At 38.9% G+C, this 17,561-nt stretch overlaps 1 protein-coding gene across 1 annotated transcript; it reads left to right on the forward strand.

Moving 5' to 3' along the window:
* Positions 1-1,673: 1,673 nt before the first annotated feature.
* On the forward strand, positions 1,674-16,561 carry LOC139692416 (uncharacterized). The gene is made up of 2 exons (XM_071590592.1): positions 1,674-1,859; positions 12,561-16,561. Exon 2 carries the CDS (start codon positions 13,711-13,713, stop codon positions 14,542-14,544), a length of 834 nt encoding a protein of 277 aa, XP_071446693.1. The 5' UTR covers positions 1,674-1,859; positions 12,561-13,710; the 3' UTR covers positions 14,545-16,561.
* Positions 16,562-17,561: the final 1,000 nt, after the last annotated feature.

A 17,561-nucleotide genomic window follows, 5' to 3' on the forward strand; every position in this document is an offset into this window, starting at 1 on the left:
GGTAGAAAAATATTTGGAGATATTGTACTCACACCTTCCGCCGAAAGCAATAAAAGGTATCATGAACAGCGATTGGAAAAAGGCCGAAATTACTCAAAATAGAATTTTTGAAATGGATATGGATATTGAATCCTGCGATACCGGGGATAGTTTTTTCAATGCAAGAACAATGCAGTTCATACGTTTTGTACCACACTAATGCTGTCAATATTATTTGAAGACGAAAAGTAAATTCTCTGCTAAAAAACTTTCCATCAAAAAATACAATAGCATACTAAAAAAACCACACATTATACTGACTTCCACATATTATATGGACTTCAAGCATGGTTTTAAAACATCTTAATTCGTTTGTTCGACCTCTTATGATTAATTATTTCCATGGCTACTTTGTTTCCCGCTATAATTCATGCAACAAATTCAGTTCACCTTTATAACCTTAATAAAGTCGTCGAAATTTTCCAGTGTCTAGTTTCCAGTGAGTAATTTTCCAATGTTGGTCATGATTCAAATTCATTTCCTTCGTTGGAGACAGTGATGGTGTCACTTCAATTACTAGGCAACCTTCAAATGTGCACGCAAGTCAGAAGAAGCAGCAATCCACGTAGTGTCAAAACATAATTTGATTTTTTCGCCACCCATACATTCTTTCGCTCTTCCTCGAGTCCCACCTCCCGAAATCCCACCCCTTTTATCCCATCCCCGCAACCTGTGGAGTAATTGGCGGTGGAAGCGGGGATAAGGGGGCGTTGTGCCCTCCTCATTTTGAATCGGACCGTGGCGGTCGTGGGGGCGAGAATCCATGCGCGCATGCCCCGACCCCACACACACATATTGCTCCCCCCCCGCTTTCCGACCCCCACCCTCCACCGACATTATCCGTCCGCTATCCCGGCTCCCCCCTTCTTCTCACTCTCCCCAACTATCTTCCTCTCTCCTCCCTGACCATCGATCGAGAGAGAGAAGAGGAAACTAGGGGTGGCGCCCCGCGACTGCTGCGAGGGGAAATGTAGGGGGGGGAGGGAGCGTGCTGGGAGTAAGGAGGGGCGGAGCGAGAGACGCTGGCAGGGTCGGGGTTCTGTCGGGGTGTACGGGATGCGTTGACGGGGGGGTCCCTCTGATGCTGGAAACGCATTGCGTCCGCGGCCCCGACCCTTCCTACAGCGGGACCGGAGGATGTGGCGGAAGAATGGGTTGACAATGCAAGAGGGAGTGACGGAGAAATATCGAGAGAGATTAAAGGAGGGGGTGACGACAGCCCTGCCGTTTTGTGTGAACTAGAGTGACTCTCTGCTTCGTGTGCTTTTGCTTTCATCGCCAGTGAGCGCACTGACGTATCCTTGGAATTGCCCTCCCCCCACCACTCGGACCCTACCCCCGCCCCGGACCTGCACTCCTCCCCTCCCCCCTTGAACATCCCCCCCACCCTTTCGTCCTTCCCCCATTCGTACCCTCCCCGGCGACCATTTCCGTGTCTTAGACGCCAGGCCGAGTCCTATCCGCCCCGGAATGAGTCACATTTGACTGACGGCGACGCCCCACTGGTGCTTGTGTTGGTGATTTCCACAGGCCGTTCCGACGTGAGCACCACGCACCACCGCTCCCAACCCATACGCACAAGTCCCGCGTTCCCTTCCCCCACTCCCCCATCGAACCCCCTCCTTCCACCCCTCTCTCTCTCTCTCTCTCTCCACCCCATCCCACTTGTGGGCCAGCCATTGTGATTTCTCCGGCTGTGTACATCCCGAGTGGAGGGAAGGAAGGAAGGTGGCGAAAACCACGTGTCCGGGGCGCGCCCTACCCGAACGGACTAGGAGGACCACGCAGATTTATCATCGAGCGCGTCCCTCCACGATTGGGTGAGAAAAATTAAAAGGAGTCAAACAAATGTGAATCTCAAATAGAGAGAAAGAGAGAGAGAGGTTGTGCTCCTGATTTTCAATTCCCGACTGGAAGGTGTGAATCAATCCACCATGTCGTTAGCGTCACTCAACCTAGGTCCGACTTTTCTTCCTCGCTTGGATGGTGCGTCGTTTTTGCCTCCTGCGACCGAATTTCGGTCCGGGGTAGGATTTTTATCCAGCTCCGACCCAGGGATTCCCGGGAATCTCGAACGCTCATTATCTCCATCGGGTTTCTGGGGAATCGTGGTTGCAAAGCGAATTAAATTGGTCTGACGTCAGCGATTTGCGTCGCGGATCGCTGGCCTGTGTAGAATCTTATCGTTCCTCCATTCGTTCGACAAGAAACTCAATGAATGTGGATTATTCAAATAGTCTTTTGAGAAATGTGAACCTTGGTGCTAATGGCGCCCGTCCAAGCAATGTTTTAGAGGGCACACTTTTTTTATGATATCCCTAGCAAACTGCTGACGTTTTTGGAACTTAAACCAACCTGCTAAAATCGAATTTTAAGTACCGATAAGAATTGTTTACCTGGAAACGTAATAATTTAATAAATTTGTGTCCGCGTTATCAAGAGAGACAGTAATAGCCAGTCCAGAATCTCAAAAATCTATATTTGCACTGATTAATGCATTGAGTAGCTTTGTTTTCATTCTACAAAATATTGATTCCGTCGAAAGCTACTATCTGATACCAGCCGCGTTCCAAGGGTTGTTTGGCTTAGCTCCTCGGGATTACTTTACGGTCATTTATTTCCATTATTTCAAAATTGGTAAGCTTGGCTCAACATTTTTCTACTATGATTGAAATTTTAATAATTCGCAGAAACAATCAAATTCGTATAACCCTAAACTTGGCATTTGCACGTTCCTACTCGTGTTATTTTCCGTTAACGTTTTACATAATTATTCACTGAGATGGATTGAAAACAAATCATACATTTCCCACGCGAATAATAGCAGGGAATGATATTACATGTTACCTTTTGAAGCACTTTGCCATTTGCTCAAATATGTGAACGTTTTGGTCAATTTCCATCTCTTACCTATCAACAAGGTCAAACTCTGTATGCATTAGTAAGAATGGTTACAGACATAAAGGACTGCCAATGATTTTCATCAAGCATTGTCATAATAAGCAAAAATATTACGGAAATATACATTATTCACTAGGCTTGACAACATATGTGTTTTAAAAGCTAAAAAAAGGTAAGAAATTTTGAATTTCAGAAATGCCTATTGGTACCAGTTTGCACATATGTCCCTCGGTCGGTCTTGAGAGACAATATCAGGTACCGATGCAACAATAAGCATTTTATTTAGCTTCTTGATGTGAACATTAATATTACCCTGCAGCCACCTAAACGGTGGGTGGCGGATGCCATAGCAAAAGAGGAAAGGAAGACGTCAGCAAAGATATGTTTTAATGTTGTTCCCTACTTTGGTACCAGAGTGAAGCCCAAAAAAATACCTGTGGATATCATTTCCAGCGTGTCTCTAATTTTGCTACGACTATTTGACTTATCAGCAGAGTTTGGGGCTTAAATTATCATTATTATGGTACCGAAAGGAAAATCACAAGGTCGATACTTCCGTCATAGGTTTAATCAACCTTTCAATCTCCATAGGGCTGATTTTATGTTATGCATTAGTTTGATTCTTGAGCTCTTTGTGGTATTTTATTCACGCAACAGTCAGCTTATTCTTGGATTTATTTATTACTTCAAATTTTTATTATTTTTTGATGTCCAACTCCGGCAGTTTATGAGATCTGGTTTCTTACTGTAAAATACGTCACTATTTAGAACATTTCTCTGCTATTTCCATCGGAGGCACCGATTTAGAACGTGTTTTTTTTAATGAATGCTTAATATGCTGATGGCATCCAGGCATTGTTCATGACTAGGCCTAGGCTCGTTCATTGTTCTTTTGTTAATTGTATTATCGAATGTTTTCATCATGGATTCATAATATACATTAAGTTCAATCGTAAATCCTGTGTTAATTGCTAAAAAGAATGCGGTCATTTAATAGGCTTTTTGTGTCAGTACATTAATGTGTATTCCGCGAAAATCATTATTTGCATTCGACTTATACATTGATATTATCTGTGACTCGTTATATGATTCTCGATATGTGATATGTTCTTGTGACTCGAGCCGTCAATTTTGGCAGAGAGAAAGCTGTATATTGTGCTTTTTATCTATCTGAATTTGTACTACATCCTAACAGTTTATATATCACTTTGGCGCTACCGGCCATAATCGAAACGTTTCCAAAAAGGTCGTTGGTGTAAACTGAATGGGTAGAGCTTGCGGTGACTGAACTTATGGTATTGGGTTCAAATCCATGCGACATCTCTGAGCCTTAAGAGCTTCACCCGAGCTGCATTTTTTCTGGAAACAAAAACTTCCTGGGAAACCGCAGACGGCACATATAAAGTAACTTTCGCTCTCTCTCTCTCTCTCTCATGGCGGAATTTCCAACGACCGCCGAGGGGCTTGTTATGGATGAGCTCCATCCTCACATATGAAGCCAACTTTCAAGTTCATTACAACTCCCTGAATTTAAAAAAGTATCGCATTCCCTCGTATACCCCTTTTTTCGAGAATTTGACGTCATAAAATATGAAATAAAGAACACAGTTTGTACTGTTCATGCATTCCTTTTCGTTAATTATTAATGCAATAATTCATTTAATGCATGTTGTGCATTGTATATAACAATAGACAACATGCATTTCAACGCCTACATGTCGCCATCTAGTAAATAGTATTTATCTGATAAAGACGCGTAAACTATGATACTCACCATGTTTAGGCTAATAAAGAAATAATAAATGAGTTCTCCCTATAGTGATAAACACGTAGAACACTGACGGACTTGTTAAAAATATCTACATAAAAAGGCCTCACATGATGTTTTTCTTCAAAAGATGAGCTGATTAATAATAGATGTGGAAGAGAATAAGATAAAATTGATGCAAATGCTCTCTAAATTTTTACAGAACAAGGAAAGTATTGGAGTAAGGAATAAAGAGAAATTCCAAAGATGAAGGTTATTATTATTACTTCTCATCTACTCTTTAAGGTAGGTTTTGTATAGATACGCCATACAATCCGATACTGCAATAAACCCTTCTTTAATTCCCCATAGTCCCTTCTTCCCCTCAGTCCGTCCAACATCCCTATACCACGAGGCATGCTCATAAAGTAAGGGCCACTTGGTCACAGGAAAAGATATACTATACTCATACGAAACCCATTTTATTGGCACTCTTAGTTAGCTACAAACCTACTTTACTTCTCTACATAATCGTCATTCACTTCTAAGCATTTTTCGTACCGCTGCACCAGCTTCTTTAACCTCTCTGGATAGAAGCTCGCCGCCTGAGAGTTGAACCATTTGACAACGCCGTTCTTGAGTTCCTCTTCGGTTTCTAATAGCTGTCTACAGACGAGTCACTGATTCAATCGCCAGTAGAGGAAGTAGTCGCTAGTGCAAGGTCAGGATTGTATGGTGGGTGGTCACAGAGTTCCCAAAGAAAATCTTGAATTTTCTTTTTGGTTTCTTCGTGGTGGTCGGTGAGCATTTTCGATGCCCACCTTGCATACAATTTGTGGCATCCGAGGTTTTCCGTGACAGTATTGTAGACACTAGTGCGTCCAAGTTGAGGAAATTGTCCAGCCAGGCCATTAATCGTCAATCGACGATCACATCGAAGTTTTTGTTCCACTTGCGAAACAATTTCATCGGTCAGAATACTGAGCCTGCCACTTCATCATGGACATTTGTTCGTCCATTTTTAAAATCATGGCACCATTGTCTAACATTTCCTTTACTCATAACTGTAGTTCCATAAACTAGGCATAACTCCCGATGAGTTTCAGCAGCCGACAATCCTTTTGCATACAAGAATAGTATGACAGAACGCAATTCACAGCTGGCGGGATGAACAATTGTCGCGGACAAACGACCTCCGAAACAAAACAAATGCTGCTATAGCTTCTCAATGAATCAGTAGACAGCGTTGCAGGAGTAAAACTGTGTTCTGAAGCGCAAATATTTAAATATAAGCAAACGGCACTTTAATTTATGAATATTCCTCGTATTTCTGCCCCTTGCTCATTTTCCCAACATTATCCTTTCTATCGCAGTCTTCAACATCCCATTCCCAACCGAAATGCTCTGCATCTAACTTTCCTGTCACCTTTGAATTCATCGCAAAAGTCTCCAATCCTCCCCTACTTCACCTAGCACTTCCTCATTTGTTTGCCTTTCTGTCCACTTCACCTTCTTCATCCATCTCCACACCCACATTATAAAATCCTCCAATCTCGTGCTCCTATTGCTTTGCTTTAAATGCCATGTTTCCGCGGTATTCAGAACCAAATCGGGCTGCATTGATTAAATTTTAAACATATTTTCTTAAAAACTTATGAAATATCCTACCAATAAAATACTAATCACGACTCAGATTTCAACGGCGATGTATCACCTTTGTGTGTATTCACCTGAAGATAATGTATCCATAATGAAACATTGACCGTAAATGAAAAAATTTATCTGTAGATATTTAGAGATCTATTTTTTATTAAAAGTGGAAATTAATAGGTTTTAATTCCCGCAATTAGTGATATCAGGGACAAAATTCTGTCAGTTCTCATAAAAAATGCCTCTAGAAGGATACTCCCTTACTCTTCCCTCACCTTTATGCTCAGGTTCTCCACATCTTCAGAGTATTTGCATGTTTTATTAGCGAAGCAATTGATGACTCAACCAATAACGCGATATAAACATATAGTCGTTAATTCGTGTGCTAGATACTGACCGTGACCCTTCCCTTGATTGCACTCCATTGGACGTGTAGACGCTTTGAAATAATTTGTTCAAAACGTTCGCTGCATGCAGTAACGAGTATAGCACCATTTATGGAAAATTTAAGGGCTTCACCATTCTAACATTTTCAAATGATTTATTAGTGAAACCAGTGTTTTTTTATCATATAAGATTAATAAATGTTTCGAGAAAATAATCCGTATATTTAGGCCAATGTTCCCATGAAATCAAAGTACTTGGTACACTATGATTAAGCGTGCCCTTCTGAATCTATATCTGAGAGTGCGGTGAGGTTCTCACAAGAGTATTACTTCCAATATTTCCTGAGCAAACTGGGGACCCTATTCGTGACACCCAGCAATAACCTCATTGGCATTTCTTGAAATACCCCTGCGGTCCACTCGGTAGATAACCGTATCGAATAGGAATAAATTACCGGTGCTAGTTATTTTAAAATTAATGCCAATGATGTGAAGGCGGAATGGGAAGGAAGCGATCACATTTCCGTGGGGATGAATTTCCCACGATTGGAACTATTTCCGCCAGTTATCCATTTATTTCGCGTTTAAGAAATAAATCAAGATTCCATTTTGATATTTTATTTTTGAGTCCACATACAATTATACCACATCTAATTATAGTTTCCTTATTTATTTTGTCATCACTCCGACAAATAAATCATTATTGAACCAAATAATACGCAAAAAACTTGTATTGTGTTTCCCGGATATCAGGCTTTCGTGACATTCTTCAAACGGAGTTTCATCAAACCTATATTTTGCACCCGACTCTCAGTTAAATTTTGAAAGCTCATCATGCCTCTCCTAGTTAAAAACCTTTGGTTAGGCATTGAATTTGGTTACAAATACACATTGAAAAAATTTTTCAATATAGGCATTTCAATGGTATCGATCCGTTATTTCTTATATTATATGTATTTCCATTCTTATGGGCTTTATAGACCGTTTCCCTATCTTGAGGCCTTTTCTCTAACGGACTAATTTGAATAAGACTCCAGGGAAGAGTACAAGTTCCCGGATCCAGTCTTTTCTCGCTCGTATCCCTGGATGTTCTGGTTCTGAAGATTTGCTAACATTGATAGAAAATAGCTAAAATTGACCCTATCTGTTACGCGTCGACCGTTTTTTAACTATTATGAAATTCTGGTAATTTTACTTCATTTTTAATACGTATAAGCATTTCTTGAATAGGGGTCAAACACTAGGTATGTCCACAATGTTTGTAACTATTTATCATTTTGATATTTTATTGGAATAAATGTTAATCATTTTATTAGTATTACATCATAATAATAATGGGGCACACTAGGGTTTCCATAGAGAAATGTGCACAGTTTTACCCACAGTTACGTTTGATGAGAGCAAAATCTTTTCGTTTGTGAGTGTAATTTCAGCTTTTTTTCCCGGACCAGCTCTAGTGTTTTATGACCTCATACGTTTTGAGTTGTATAGGTATAAACACATAGATTCCCCGACCGTAACCATAGAAATAATTTTTAAATCAAGTTTTTCAGTGCTTTCGTTAGAAATATCAGAAAAATCGGAGAAAAATGTAACCTTGCTTTTAGGACGCAAAACCTTATTAAATTAAGTTTGTGAAAGATGAAGCTTTTGCTGATTTTAGTTTAATTATATTTCTGTATTTAACTCGACAGAAACGGCTGTATAACCCACTTTACTAATGCCATCGTTTATGTAAAATTTGTAATCATTCCCGGGTAGAAGATTCTTAAGATGTTGATAAAAATTCAATACTCTCTGTTTAATTTGTTAACTACTTGTTGAGATGAGTGGCTGGAAAAAAACATTGAGTGATGCACCGTCAGACTCGAAATTTATCAATATTGGTTCTCTGCTTTAGATGTGCCAGTTAATTGATGGAAAGTTTGAATCACCGCCGACACTCAATATGCACTAATTGAGTCTAAACGAGAATACCAAATTTCCAGCTATTTAATTACTCCTACGTTAGAATGAGAGTAGAGCGCGAATGAACGCGTAAACATATTCTTTAGTTTACTTTATCGTACACTAGACGCTCTATTTCTGCCTTGTTGAATTTTTGGGAAGCTATTTAAAGGTTTTACTGCTATAAAGTCAACCGTCGGATCCTGCCGAGTCTGTTTAGTCAGCAGATGTTGTACCCCGAAATCGCACGTGGAGCAGTGCTTTGTATACCTCCACAAGATTCGTAAGTCATAGATTAATTATAAATTCCCCATTCGTAATAGAAAAACACCAACTCATTTCACTTGAAAAGAGTCTCTTCAGAGCATTATGAGAGTTACTTGTGAAAAGGGAAAATTGTAGGCAGTAATATCACAACTTGAGAGTCCCGAAAGCACACATTAGGCGTGCCAAGACCTCATTCTTCGGAAGACTACTTAGGTGGGTAAAATGATGACTGCTATCAATGTAAGCATTGCACATATTGCACGAGAAAGTTTTTTAATTATCATCTTTCACCACTTAGTCAAACGGAATGGCGTTTGCTAATTAACAGGGCTCGTTTTAAATCTTGGACCTTAGTTTTGTACTTTTTCTCATAATGGGCAAAAACCTGTTGTCGACTATTAGGCAAAATTTTCCCTGAGATAGTTAAAATATTATCGTTAAACATATAGTATTCTTATTATACGTAATAAAATATTGTGACAAAAATTAGCCAGAAAGTGTTGAACAAAAATGTCCAATACCAATCATACAATTATACCGTCAAATACAGATATATAAATTTTTCTGGGCAATATGTAGAAAATTTAAATCCATTTCATTCATTACGAGTTGACCTAGCAATACAAAATGACTATTAAAAATTATGATTTTAATAAACCATTCCTTAATAACCGAAAGCGAAATATTAGAAAGGAAAATTCAACTTTTGGCAGATATGTATTTGTTCTACAGATATGCAAGCACCATTAAAATTTCAGCTAGTTTGGGAGTGCTGTAATATGAGGGGGTGACCTTCTCAACTGCCTAAATGAAAAGTGATTTTACTTAAAGAGTCTTCCCAACGATCATTTTTCTCTGGTTCTTATAAATACCTTATATCCTTACAAAACGTATTTCCATGAATTCTTGATAGCTTTCTAAGAGGTGCAATAGTTAAATCAATAAATTTCCAACATTATAACGCATATTTCACGCTAATTTATGTTTCTTAGCTTAGGACAAATATTTCCTTTTATGTGTAAACCGTGTTTATTGCTTATAGCCTCTTTTATGCACTCGAGTAATTCTCTTGTTCTTATGGCTGTTTCCCTAATTTTTAAACTTGTTTATTGTATAAAGTCGGCACATATTATGGTAAATCCAAGTACATATTATCCTATTTCCTTCTCTTTTCCGTTTTATTTAATCATATCTTCAGTTATCCAAGTCTATTTGATTATTTCCTGTGTACAAATATACTTGTATGATGTTCATATCTTTAGCAAGTTAGCATCCTCTGTAACAATCACTATCCACCTATCACTCTCTATGATATTTTCACCTGCACAAAACGTATTTCCATGAATTCTTGATAGCTTTCTAAGAGGTGCAATAGTTAAATCAATAAATTTCCAACATTATAACGCATATTTCACGCTAATTTATGTTTCTTAGCTTAGGACAAATATTTCCTTTTATGTGTAAACCGTGTTTATTGCTTATAGCCTCTTTTATGCACTCGAGTAATTCTCTTGTTCTTATGGCTGTTTCCCTAATTTTTAAACTTGTTTATTGTATAAAGTCGGCACATATTATGGTAAATCCAAGTACATATTATCCTATTTCCTTCTCTTTTCCGTTTTATTTAATCATATCTTCAGTTATCCAAGTCTATTTGATTATTTCCTGTGTACAAATATACTTGTATGATGTTCATATCTTTAGCAAGTTAGCATCCTCTGTAACAATCACTATCCACCTATCACTCTCTATGATATTTTCACCTGCATTGACTTCATATCCGAAAAATGAAAGAGTATAATGTCGGCTGATATTTTGAATTTCCATATCCACTTTCATTCCAATTAAAAAGTTTAAATTTAATTTTTGCATTACCCTTTCTATTTTATTCCTATTGAATTGTTGGATAAAATTCAAATTTCACGGTCATCCTTATTTTAAGCCTACTATGAGAATTTGTCAATATGAAGTACGCTGTCCCTAACCGAACAAACGATCATAATGTATTTTAACTGATTTTCCTCTTAAATCGGCGTTTTTCATGTTTAGCGAGGCCTGTATTTTAATCTGATATTATTCATTAATAAGCATCTCTTGCAAAACACGATTGTTTCCTCAACATGTTCATATCTTTATTTCCTTAACTGTACTTCCTTACTTATATAACTCAACCCCCGCCACTACGTTCCACTTATCGATCACTATCAAGCGCTTTTATTCTGTAATATTCTATAATTCATTTTATATCTTGCTCCTGATTTCCTTTTCAATGACACGGCGATTTCACGTCGATTCTTCTCCCCTCCGTAGTAATTTTGCGGTAAATATCGCTCCAACAGTATCCTTTGTTTTTACATCTTACTTCATGCCAACATAAATTGACTTTAAGTCCAATCTTTATTTTGTGTTTCCATGACACTATACTGATGGCAGACTTCAGTATTCAATGGATAATTGCTAATACAAAGTAAATGTAATCAATTACCTCTTTCGGAGGCACCTAAAATGCAGAAAAGAAGATTAGCCAGACTTTAAAAATACATCAAAAGTAATCCGTTCGGTTGATGTAGTTATGAGTGTCCATAATATCCTCATGGTAACTATTCTAAAAAGAAAGAACACGCTAAATTTTCACTTCACCCCACTGACGAAAAAAATAGGTATTGAAGAGCTTAACAAAACTATTTTGTATTTAAATGTGAAGCAAAGGAATTATAAAAATTTTCCAGGTGGTCATTTTGAACTGAGATATATTAATATATGCACAGAACAAGTAATTTTAACTCCTATATTACTTAGAAAAAACACTGCTGAAAGAAAGAGGTCGAAGATTTCATAGGCCCAGGGAATGTGAAGATAGCATTCGAATATTACGACTGCATTAGAATGTAGACCAAAGACGAATTATTTCTGGGCTAAGCAATGAAGAAGTCACAATCAAGAACGGGAAGGGAATGATTAAGAGAACCATGCGTTGACTTCAATGCCTACAAATGAAATTAAAGGAGACGCTACAGAAGAGGGCATTTACAGAGAGAAGATAAGTATGTTGCGTTTTGCTGATGAAATAACATTATTGACGGAAAAAGAGAGGAGAAAGGGAGCCAGAGGGAGGAAGTTCCGCTAACCCAGACGAGATGAAAAGACAAGCAAAGCGAAGATAAACTGAAAGAAAAACTAAAGATAATAAAAACCGAGACAGTAAATAGCAAAGAAAAACAAGGCGAGTGCGTCAGAAAAATAGAAATCAGCTTTATATATATATATATATATATATATATATATATATATATATATATATATATATATATATATAAAGATAGAGAGATATGTATGTGTGAGTGTAGGTATATATTTATTTATATATATATATGTATGTATATATATATATATATATATGTATGTATGTATATATATATATATATGTATGTATATATATATATATATATATATATATATATATATATATAGCCCCAATAAAGCTGACATAACATTACATGGTCCTTCCTTACGTTAGCTCCAGATTCAATGAGAAAAACAATTATTTCCCCTCTTTACCACAATTCCAGGAGAGCGATTAAGTGAATGACATAAACTGTTCCCTTTACTTTCTCGCACCGCAGGAACAGCATTGAAAGGCGAGGAGGAAGACCCCTACCGACCCTCGACACTTGAACCACCACCATCCGCCTCCTTAGCTACCTCACGTGTCCTGAGTGCGAAGACAAAAAAAGGGAGGCAAACAAGTGAAGACTGCCATCTCCTCCGGGCCCAGCCGTGACAACAGAAAAACAGCGAGGGTGGACGGAGTTAGGTGGGAGAAGGCGGGAGGGAAGAAAAAGTGAGCTGACCGGCTTCTTATTAACGAGGGTGGACTGTGGTGTCTGCGGGAGTGTTGTTTTCCCCACCGCGAGGAGTGGAGGCGGGTGGTACACTAGCGGGGAAGGGAAGGCCCAAAGTGCTGGTAGTGGAGTGAACGTTTCAGTGGGGTGCTGGGGAAACAGGAGGGCGAGGCCAAGCTCGAAGGCGGCAGAAACGAAGAGTATTACAGCGCCGGGGAAAATTCAAACCCCCACGAGGAGAAACGGTTAGTAGTGCGATTAGGAAAGGCTTCTTCTCCCGCGACGGTTCGGGGGACCCGCTTCGTCGGCGTTCCGACGGTGCGCTTCGGAAGGAGACATGGACTTGCTCGACCAAACATGGGGGTCCCCTGTACGAGGTGGTATTGAGTGGAACTCCATTGGATTCAGTCAAAACAGTCCGTGCTGAACCCAAGCCAGCATGGAGAGAGGAGTGGACGTTTTGATCGACTGAATTATGATCAAGTGTGTGACTTATGGGGTGTGGGATTATTTAGCAAGGATACGAGACATTTTCTTCACTAAGTTCTCAAGATCACCTCCGGTCTTATAACTTGCACCAACAATCACCAGGCTAGGTTCCATCGAGACCTGAGGTAGTCATTACCTCAATCACCACGAGTAACAACTAACTTTAAAGACCGCCATATCAAGTTGCTCCTCCTCATTTGGAAGCATTCCCCCCAGACATTATCCACTTCCGGTGAGTCCGAAAATCTCCGAGATCCCTAATGAATAGCAGATCAAATATATTAATCGGGTATATCAAGACGCGACTGAACACACGGATGGCAGACTAAGGAACCGCTTCCTCTCCCTTCTTCCTGAGGTGTTCCGAGATCCAGAACTGCACAGCTTCTATAGAACCTTCCTTGTTGGTCAAAACTGGAAAGGTGTGCCCCTCTCTGAAAATATGGACGCGGGACTTAGTGAGAAACGATCCGAACGCATAGTTCCCCGAGGTTCCGGAATGTCCTTCCGGATGTCTTTGGCTCTCCTGTTTGCAGCAGCGTCCTTCGTGTTCGTTGCCGCCTACACCTATGGTCATATGTCCTTCAGAGGCGGCACAGATGGCCCTTTATGTCCACTGGAAGGCAAGGAAAAGGCGACAGCCGACGAAGATAGGGCCCTCGCCCTACCCGACGATGAAGGCGATGGTAACATTGAGACGGAGGAACGACCGGGAGGCGCTGGAACCACAACAGGCTCTACAACTGGCCAGAGAGTTGCCGGGCACCTGCTAGCTGTCCTTCTGTTGGCTTCGGTAACGGCCGCCATTGTGGAGGCTGTGAGAGCCAGGATGGCCAGGCCCGCTACCCATAAAACAGCGGAAACTCTGGTCGCCGGTGTGCCGGAGTCACACTATCACGCACCCAACACCGGTGGAAGGACCTCACGCCGGGGTACCCTCCAGGAGAAGTCGTACTCATACGACGGCTACATCTACCGGTCCAGGTCCAGCAGTGTGGGAGTGAGCAACCAGCAGGTGGGCGTGTCTACTTCGGCGGAGGCCGCTGCCTCCCGCGCCCAGAAGGCCATTAAGGTCCGGATGGGTGGAAGGACCGGAGGGACACCACCACTCTTGCGTCGGAGTTCTTTTCCAGTGATGTCGAGGACAATATCCCGGGGAGATTCAAATGGTGGGTCGCCTGCATTAGGGTCCAGGAAGCCCTCGATCAGCGACATCGCAGATGATGAGTTGGGAGATTTACAGAAGAAGAGGGTGCGCCTAATCAGGAGGTTCTGATTTATAAGCTTGTAATTTCTATGTGATTGCCGCTATGGTCTCTCTGATTAAGCTTGGTGTTTTTAACGTGGAAATATCTGTGGTCGGCTCAATTTTTTTCATGATGTGGTCAGGTCAAGGATCTTCCCCGTCCTCTTTTGTATAAGGATAACCAAACCCCCGACAGCACATTAACTACGATGCAGAAAGGATAATTCAAAGTTATCCTGTGCCCAGAGTAAAATATTATTCAATGTATTCTTTTACTTTGACAATTTCATCATGGGTGTGCTTTTCTGATCCGATCTTTACCCAACGTAAGACTGCCATTGGGCACCAAGAGTGTCTTCTTCTTGTACGCAAATCTAACTTTGTTAAAAACATTTTTCCTCACGAAATACAGTTTATCCCAAGGGACTGTACATCGATGAAATGGTCCAAGTATTAATCAACTTTGCACCTAACACTACATATAGCATGGATACTCATTAGACGATCCGATTTGTACGCGTATGCACTAAAGGAAACTTACTGGCGATAGGTGAAGATGAACGTGCATTTAAAGACTGTCTTGACAAATATCATTAGCTGCTGCTTTGTCTGTTTACCAATACAACGACAGGATAAGCCTATTTTCTAAACTATACATTTAATATATAATAAAACAATTCTCTAATTTTATATTAATTGGAAATATTGTGGAAAGAAGTAGAAGAAATAAAAATATTACACTTAAATTCATGAATTTTTAGCCATATCAATAAACAGATGTAATTAAGTTTACCGTGATGTATTCCGTTGTAACATGCACTTCTCATAGAATAGATGATTTAGCTCATCTCATTCATCTTACGGATATTAGAATATATCTGATATATTTTGTCTAAGCTATCCAACTATACAACGGGCTTCTAAATTTAACGTGCTCAAGTCTTTCTTAAGCTTCCTAATCGCTCATAATTTCGTGAATCGACAAATACTTCCATCACATCCCTCCAATAGTACTTATAGATAAAGCACAAATAGGGAAAAGAAAATATTCAGTCTGGATAATACAATAGATATTTTTGGTCAATGCGTCGTCAAATCGCATTTTTCGTAATCAATTTTCTTTATGCGGATACCATTTGTTTATCCTAACCGCAATTAAAATTAATACTTGTTGCCACACTGAAAATCTCAGTAATGAGTTCACATTGTAAAGTGAGTATAAAATAATACCAGTAGTTACTCTATTCATATCCAATAGCCCTTAATCGGATTTTATGCCTTAACATATACATACTTGGGAGGTAATAAAACGTATTAGGTTTTAAGTTTTATCCAGTTAACTTAAAAATCATATCAATCGTATAGCGAGACGTTTTAATTTCCAATAGCATTTATTGCAATCGCTCAACCGTTAAACCGTATCTTAATAAAATAACAATTGATTTCTGAAATACAAATAATGACATTGTTTTAATTTTAAGCCGAGGTGACGTTAGTCTCTGCCTCTTTTAAAAATATGCAGATACGGGATGTAACTACTATATTTTTCAATTTTCGCTATTGTGCAGCTGACGGGGCAGCAGAATTCTAGCAGCTATCCAATCAAGGTTAGTCTAGACTTTATTGGATATTCCCGCGTAAACACCCACCCTTAGAGAAACGATTTGAGCCATCTTCTCCCCATTTTAATTTTTCGTTATACCTTAAGGTTTACTATTTAAAAAAAGGACCATTCAAACTAATAATCTAAAGATCTTTTTAGATCCACTCATGCCGTATATCTTCCCAGGAATGATGTGTCTTTCAAAATACTTCACCCAACCATAACGTTGCAACCTAGAAGAACTTATGTCTTATACTAAAATGGTCGGAGTGTTTTCTAGTCTTTCCTAAATATTTAATATGATGATCAACCACGACTACTTAGCATTCTTCAAAGACAAATATTTTTTAAAGTTTGTTGATTAAAATTTTTACTTGTAAATACATTTTACTGTATATTTTCTGGTTTTTTATTCTAAATTATTTTTAAGTATTACTATGTAAGTACTAAGGCTGTATTTCAATAAATTACTTTCATAAAATTTTGTCTTTATACCGATATCATTATTTCTACCCTAACCACTACCCTTGATGCGGAAATAAACATGAATGATTTAGACTAAAATAGGAACACATGTTTATAACTTGTGTTGGTACTTGGATATTTTATGGAAATATATTAAAATCATCAGATTTTTATTAAACCTACTCGAATTGCAATATTTTTCATTCAAAAAGAATTAATACATGTAAGAATGATTAGCTATTAGAGTTTCTAAATTTGATAACTTACTCATGCAAGAGTTTCGTCTGATGACGATGAGGCGTTTTCTTAGCTACTGAGCACGGTACCCGTCTCATTGGTTTTAATCTCCTTGTTGTCGGAATTCATTTTCCCTTGTTAGCTTAAGCCATGATTTCAAGAGAAAAGGCTTGTTTTCCTTATTAATTTTTTTCCGTGGCATCATTACTAAATGAACGCCTTACTAGGGACAGAATCCTTTCAGCCGCCTCACTAATGTGCAAACGTTGCGAGAACTTCCTATTGTCTCTCTCCTGGTTATAATAACCTTACCTATCTTATCTAGTATCTTTGCAAATGTAAGTACCAATGGATTGTCGAAACACCAAACTCATTCTGCTTTGAATGTTTGTAGTTTGGTAATTTAAATTTTTGCATAACAAAGTATGCGACTAAAAATTGTATGATCTCTCTTTATGGAACATATAAAAGTACATCTACGCATCACTCAAAATTCCATCTGTTCGCCGTAAATTGGCCAACTTATGAGTACTCTTATTTTAATAAATAAGAGTAACACACACCCTTATATTTTTTTACTTTCTTAGACCTCGTACGAAGGAGGAAGTGAGGTAAGGTGTAGTTTATTGATAGATTATCTGGTTTCTCAAGTAATTTTGTAACCTAGGACTTATTAAAATATAATACCAGATAGTAGAAGTTCAAGTTAATATCTCAAGAGTTCAAATGACCTGGAAATTTC

The sequence above is a fragment of the Hetaerina americana genome, unplaced genomic scaffold (genome assembly GCF_022747635.1).
Source record: "Hetaerina americana unplaced genomic scaffold, ioHetAmer1.1.p SCAF_4, whole genome shotgun sequence".
Taxonomy (NCBI): domain Eukaryota; kingdom Metazoa; phylum Arthropoda; class Insecta; order Odonata; family Calopterygidae; genus Hetaerina; species Hetaerina americana.

Excerpts from the sequence above, each read along its gene's own strand:
- LOC139692416 (XM_071590592.1), top strand. The coding sequence starts at position 13,711 with ATGGACGCGGGACTTAGTGAGAAACGATCCGAACGCATAGTTCCCCGA.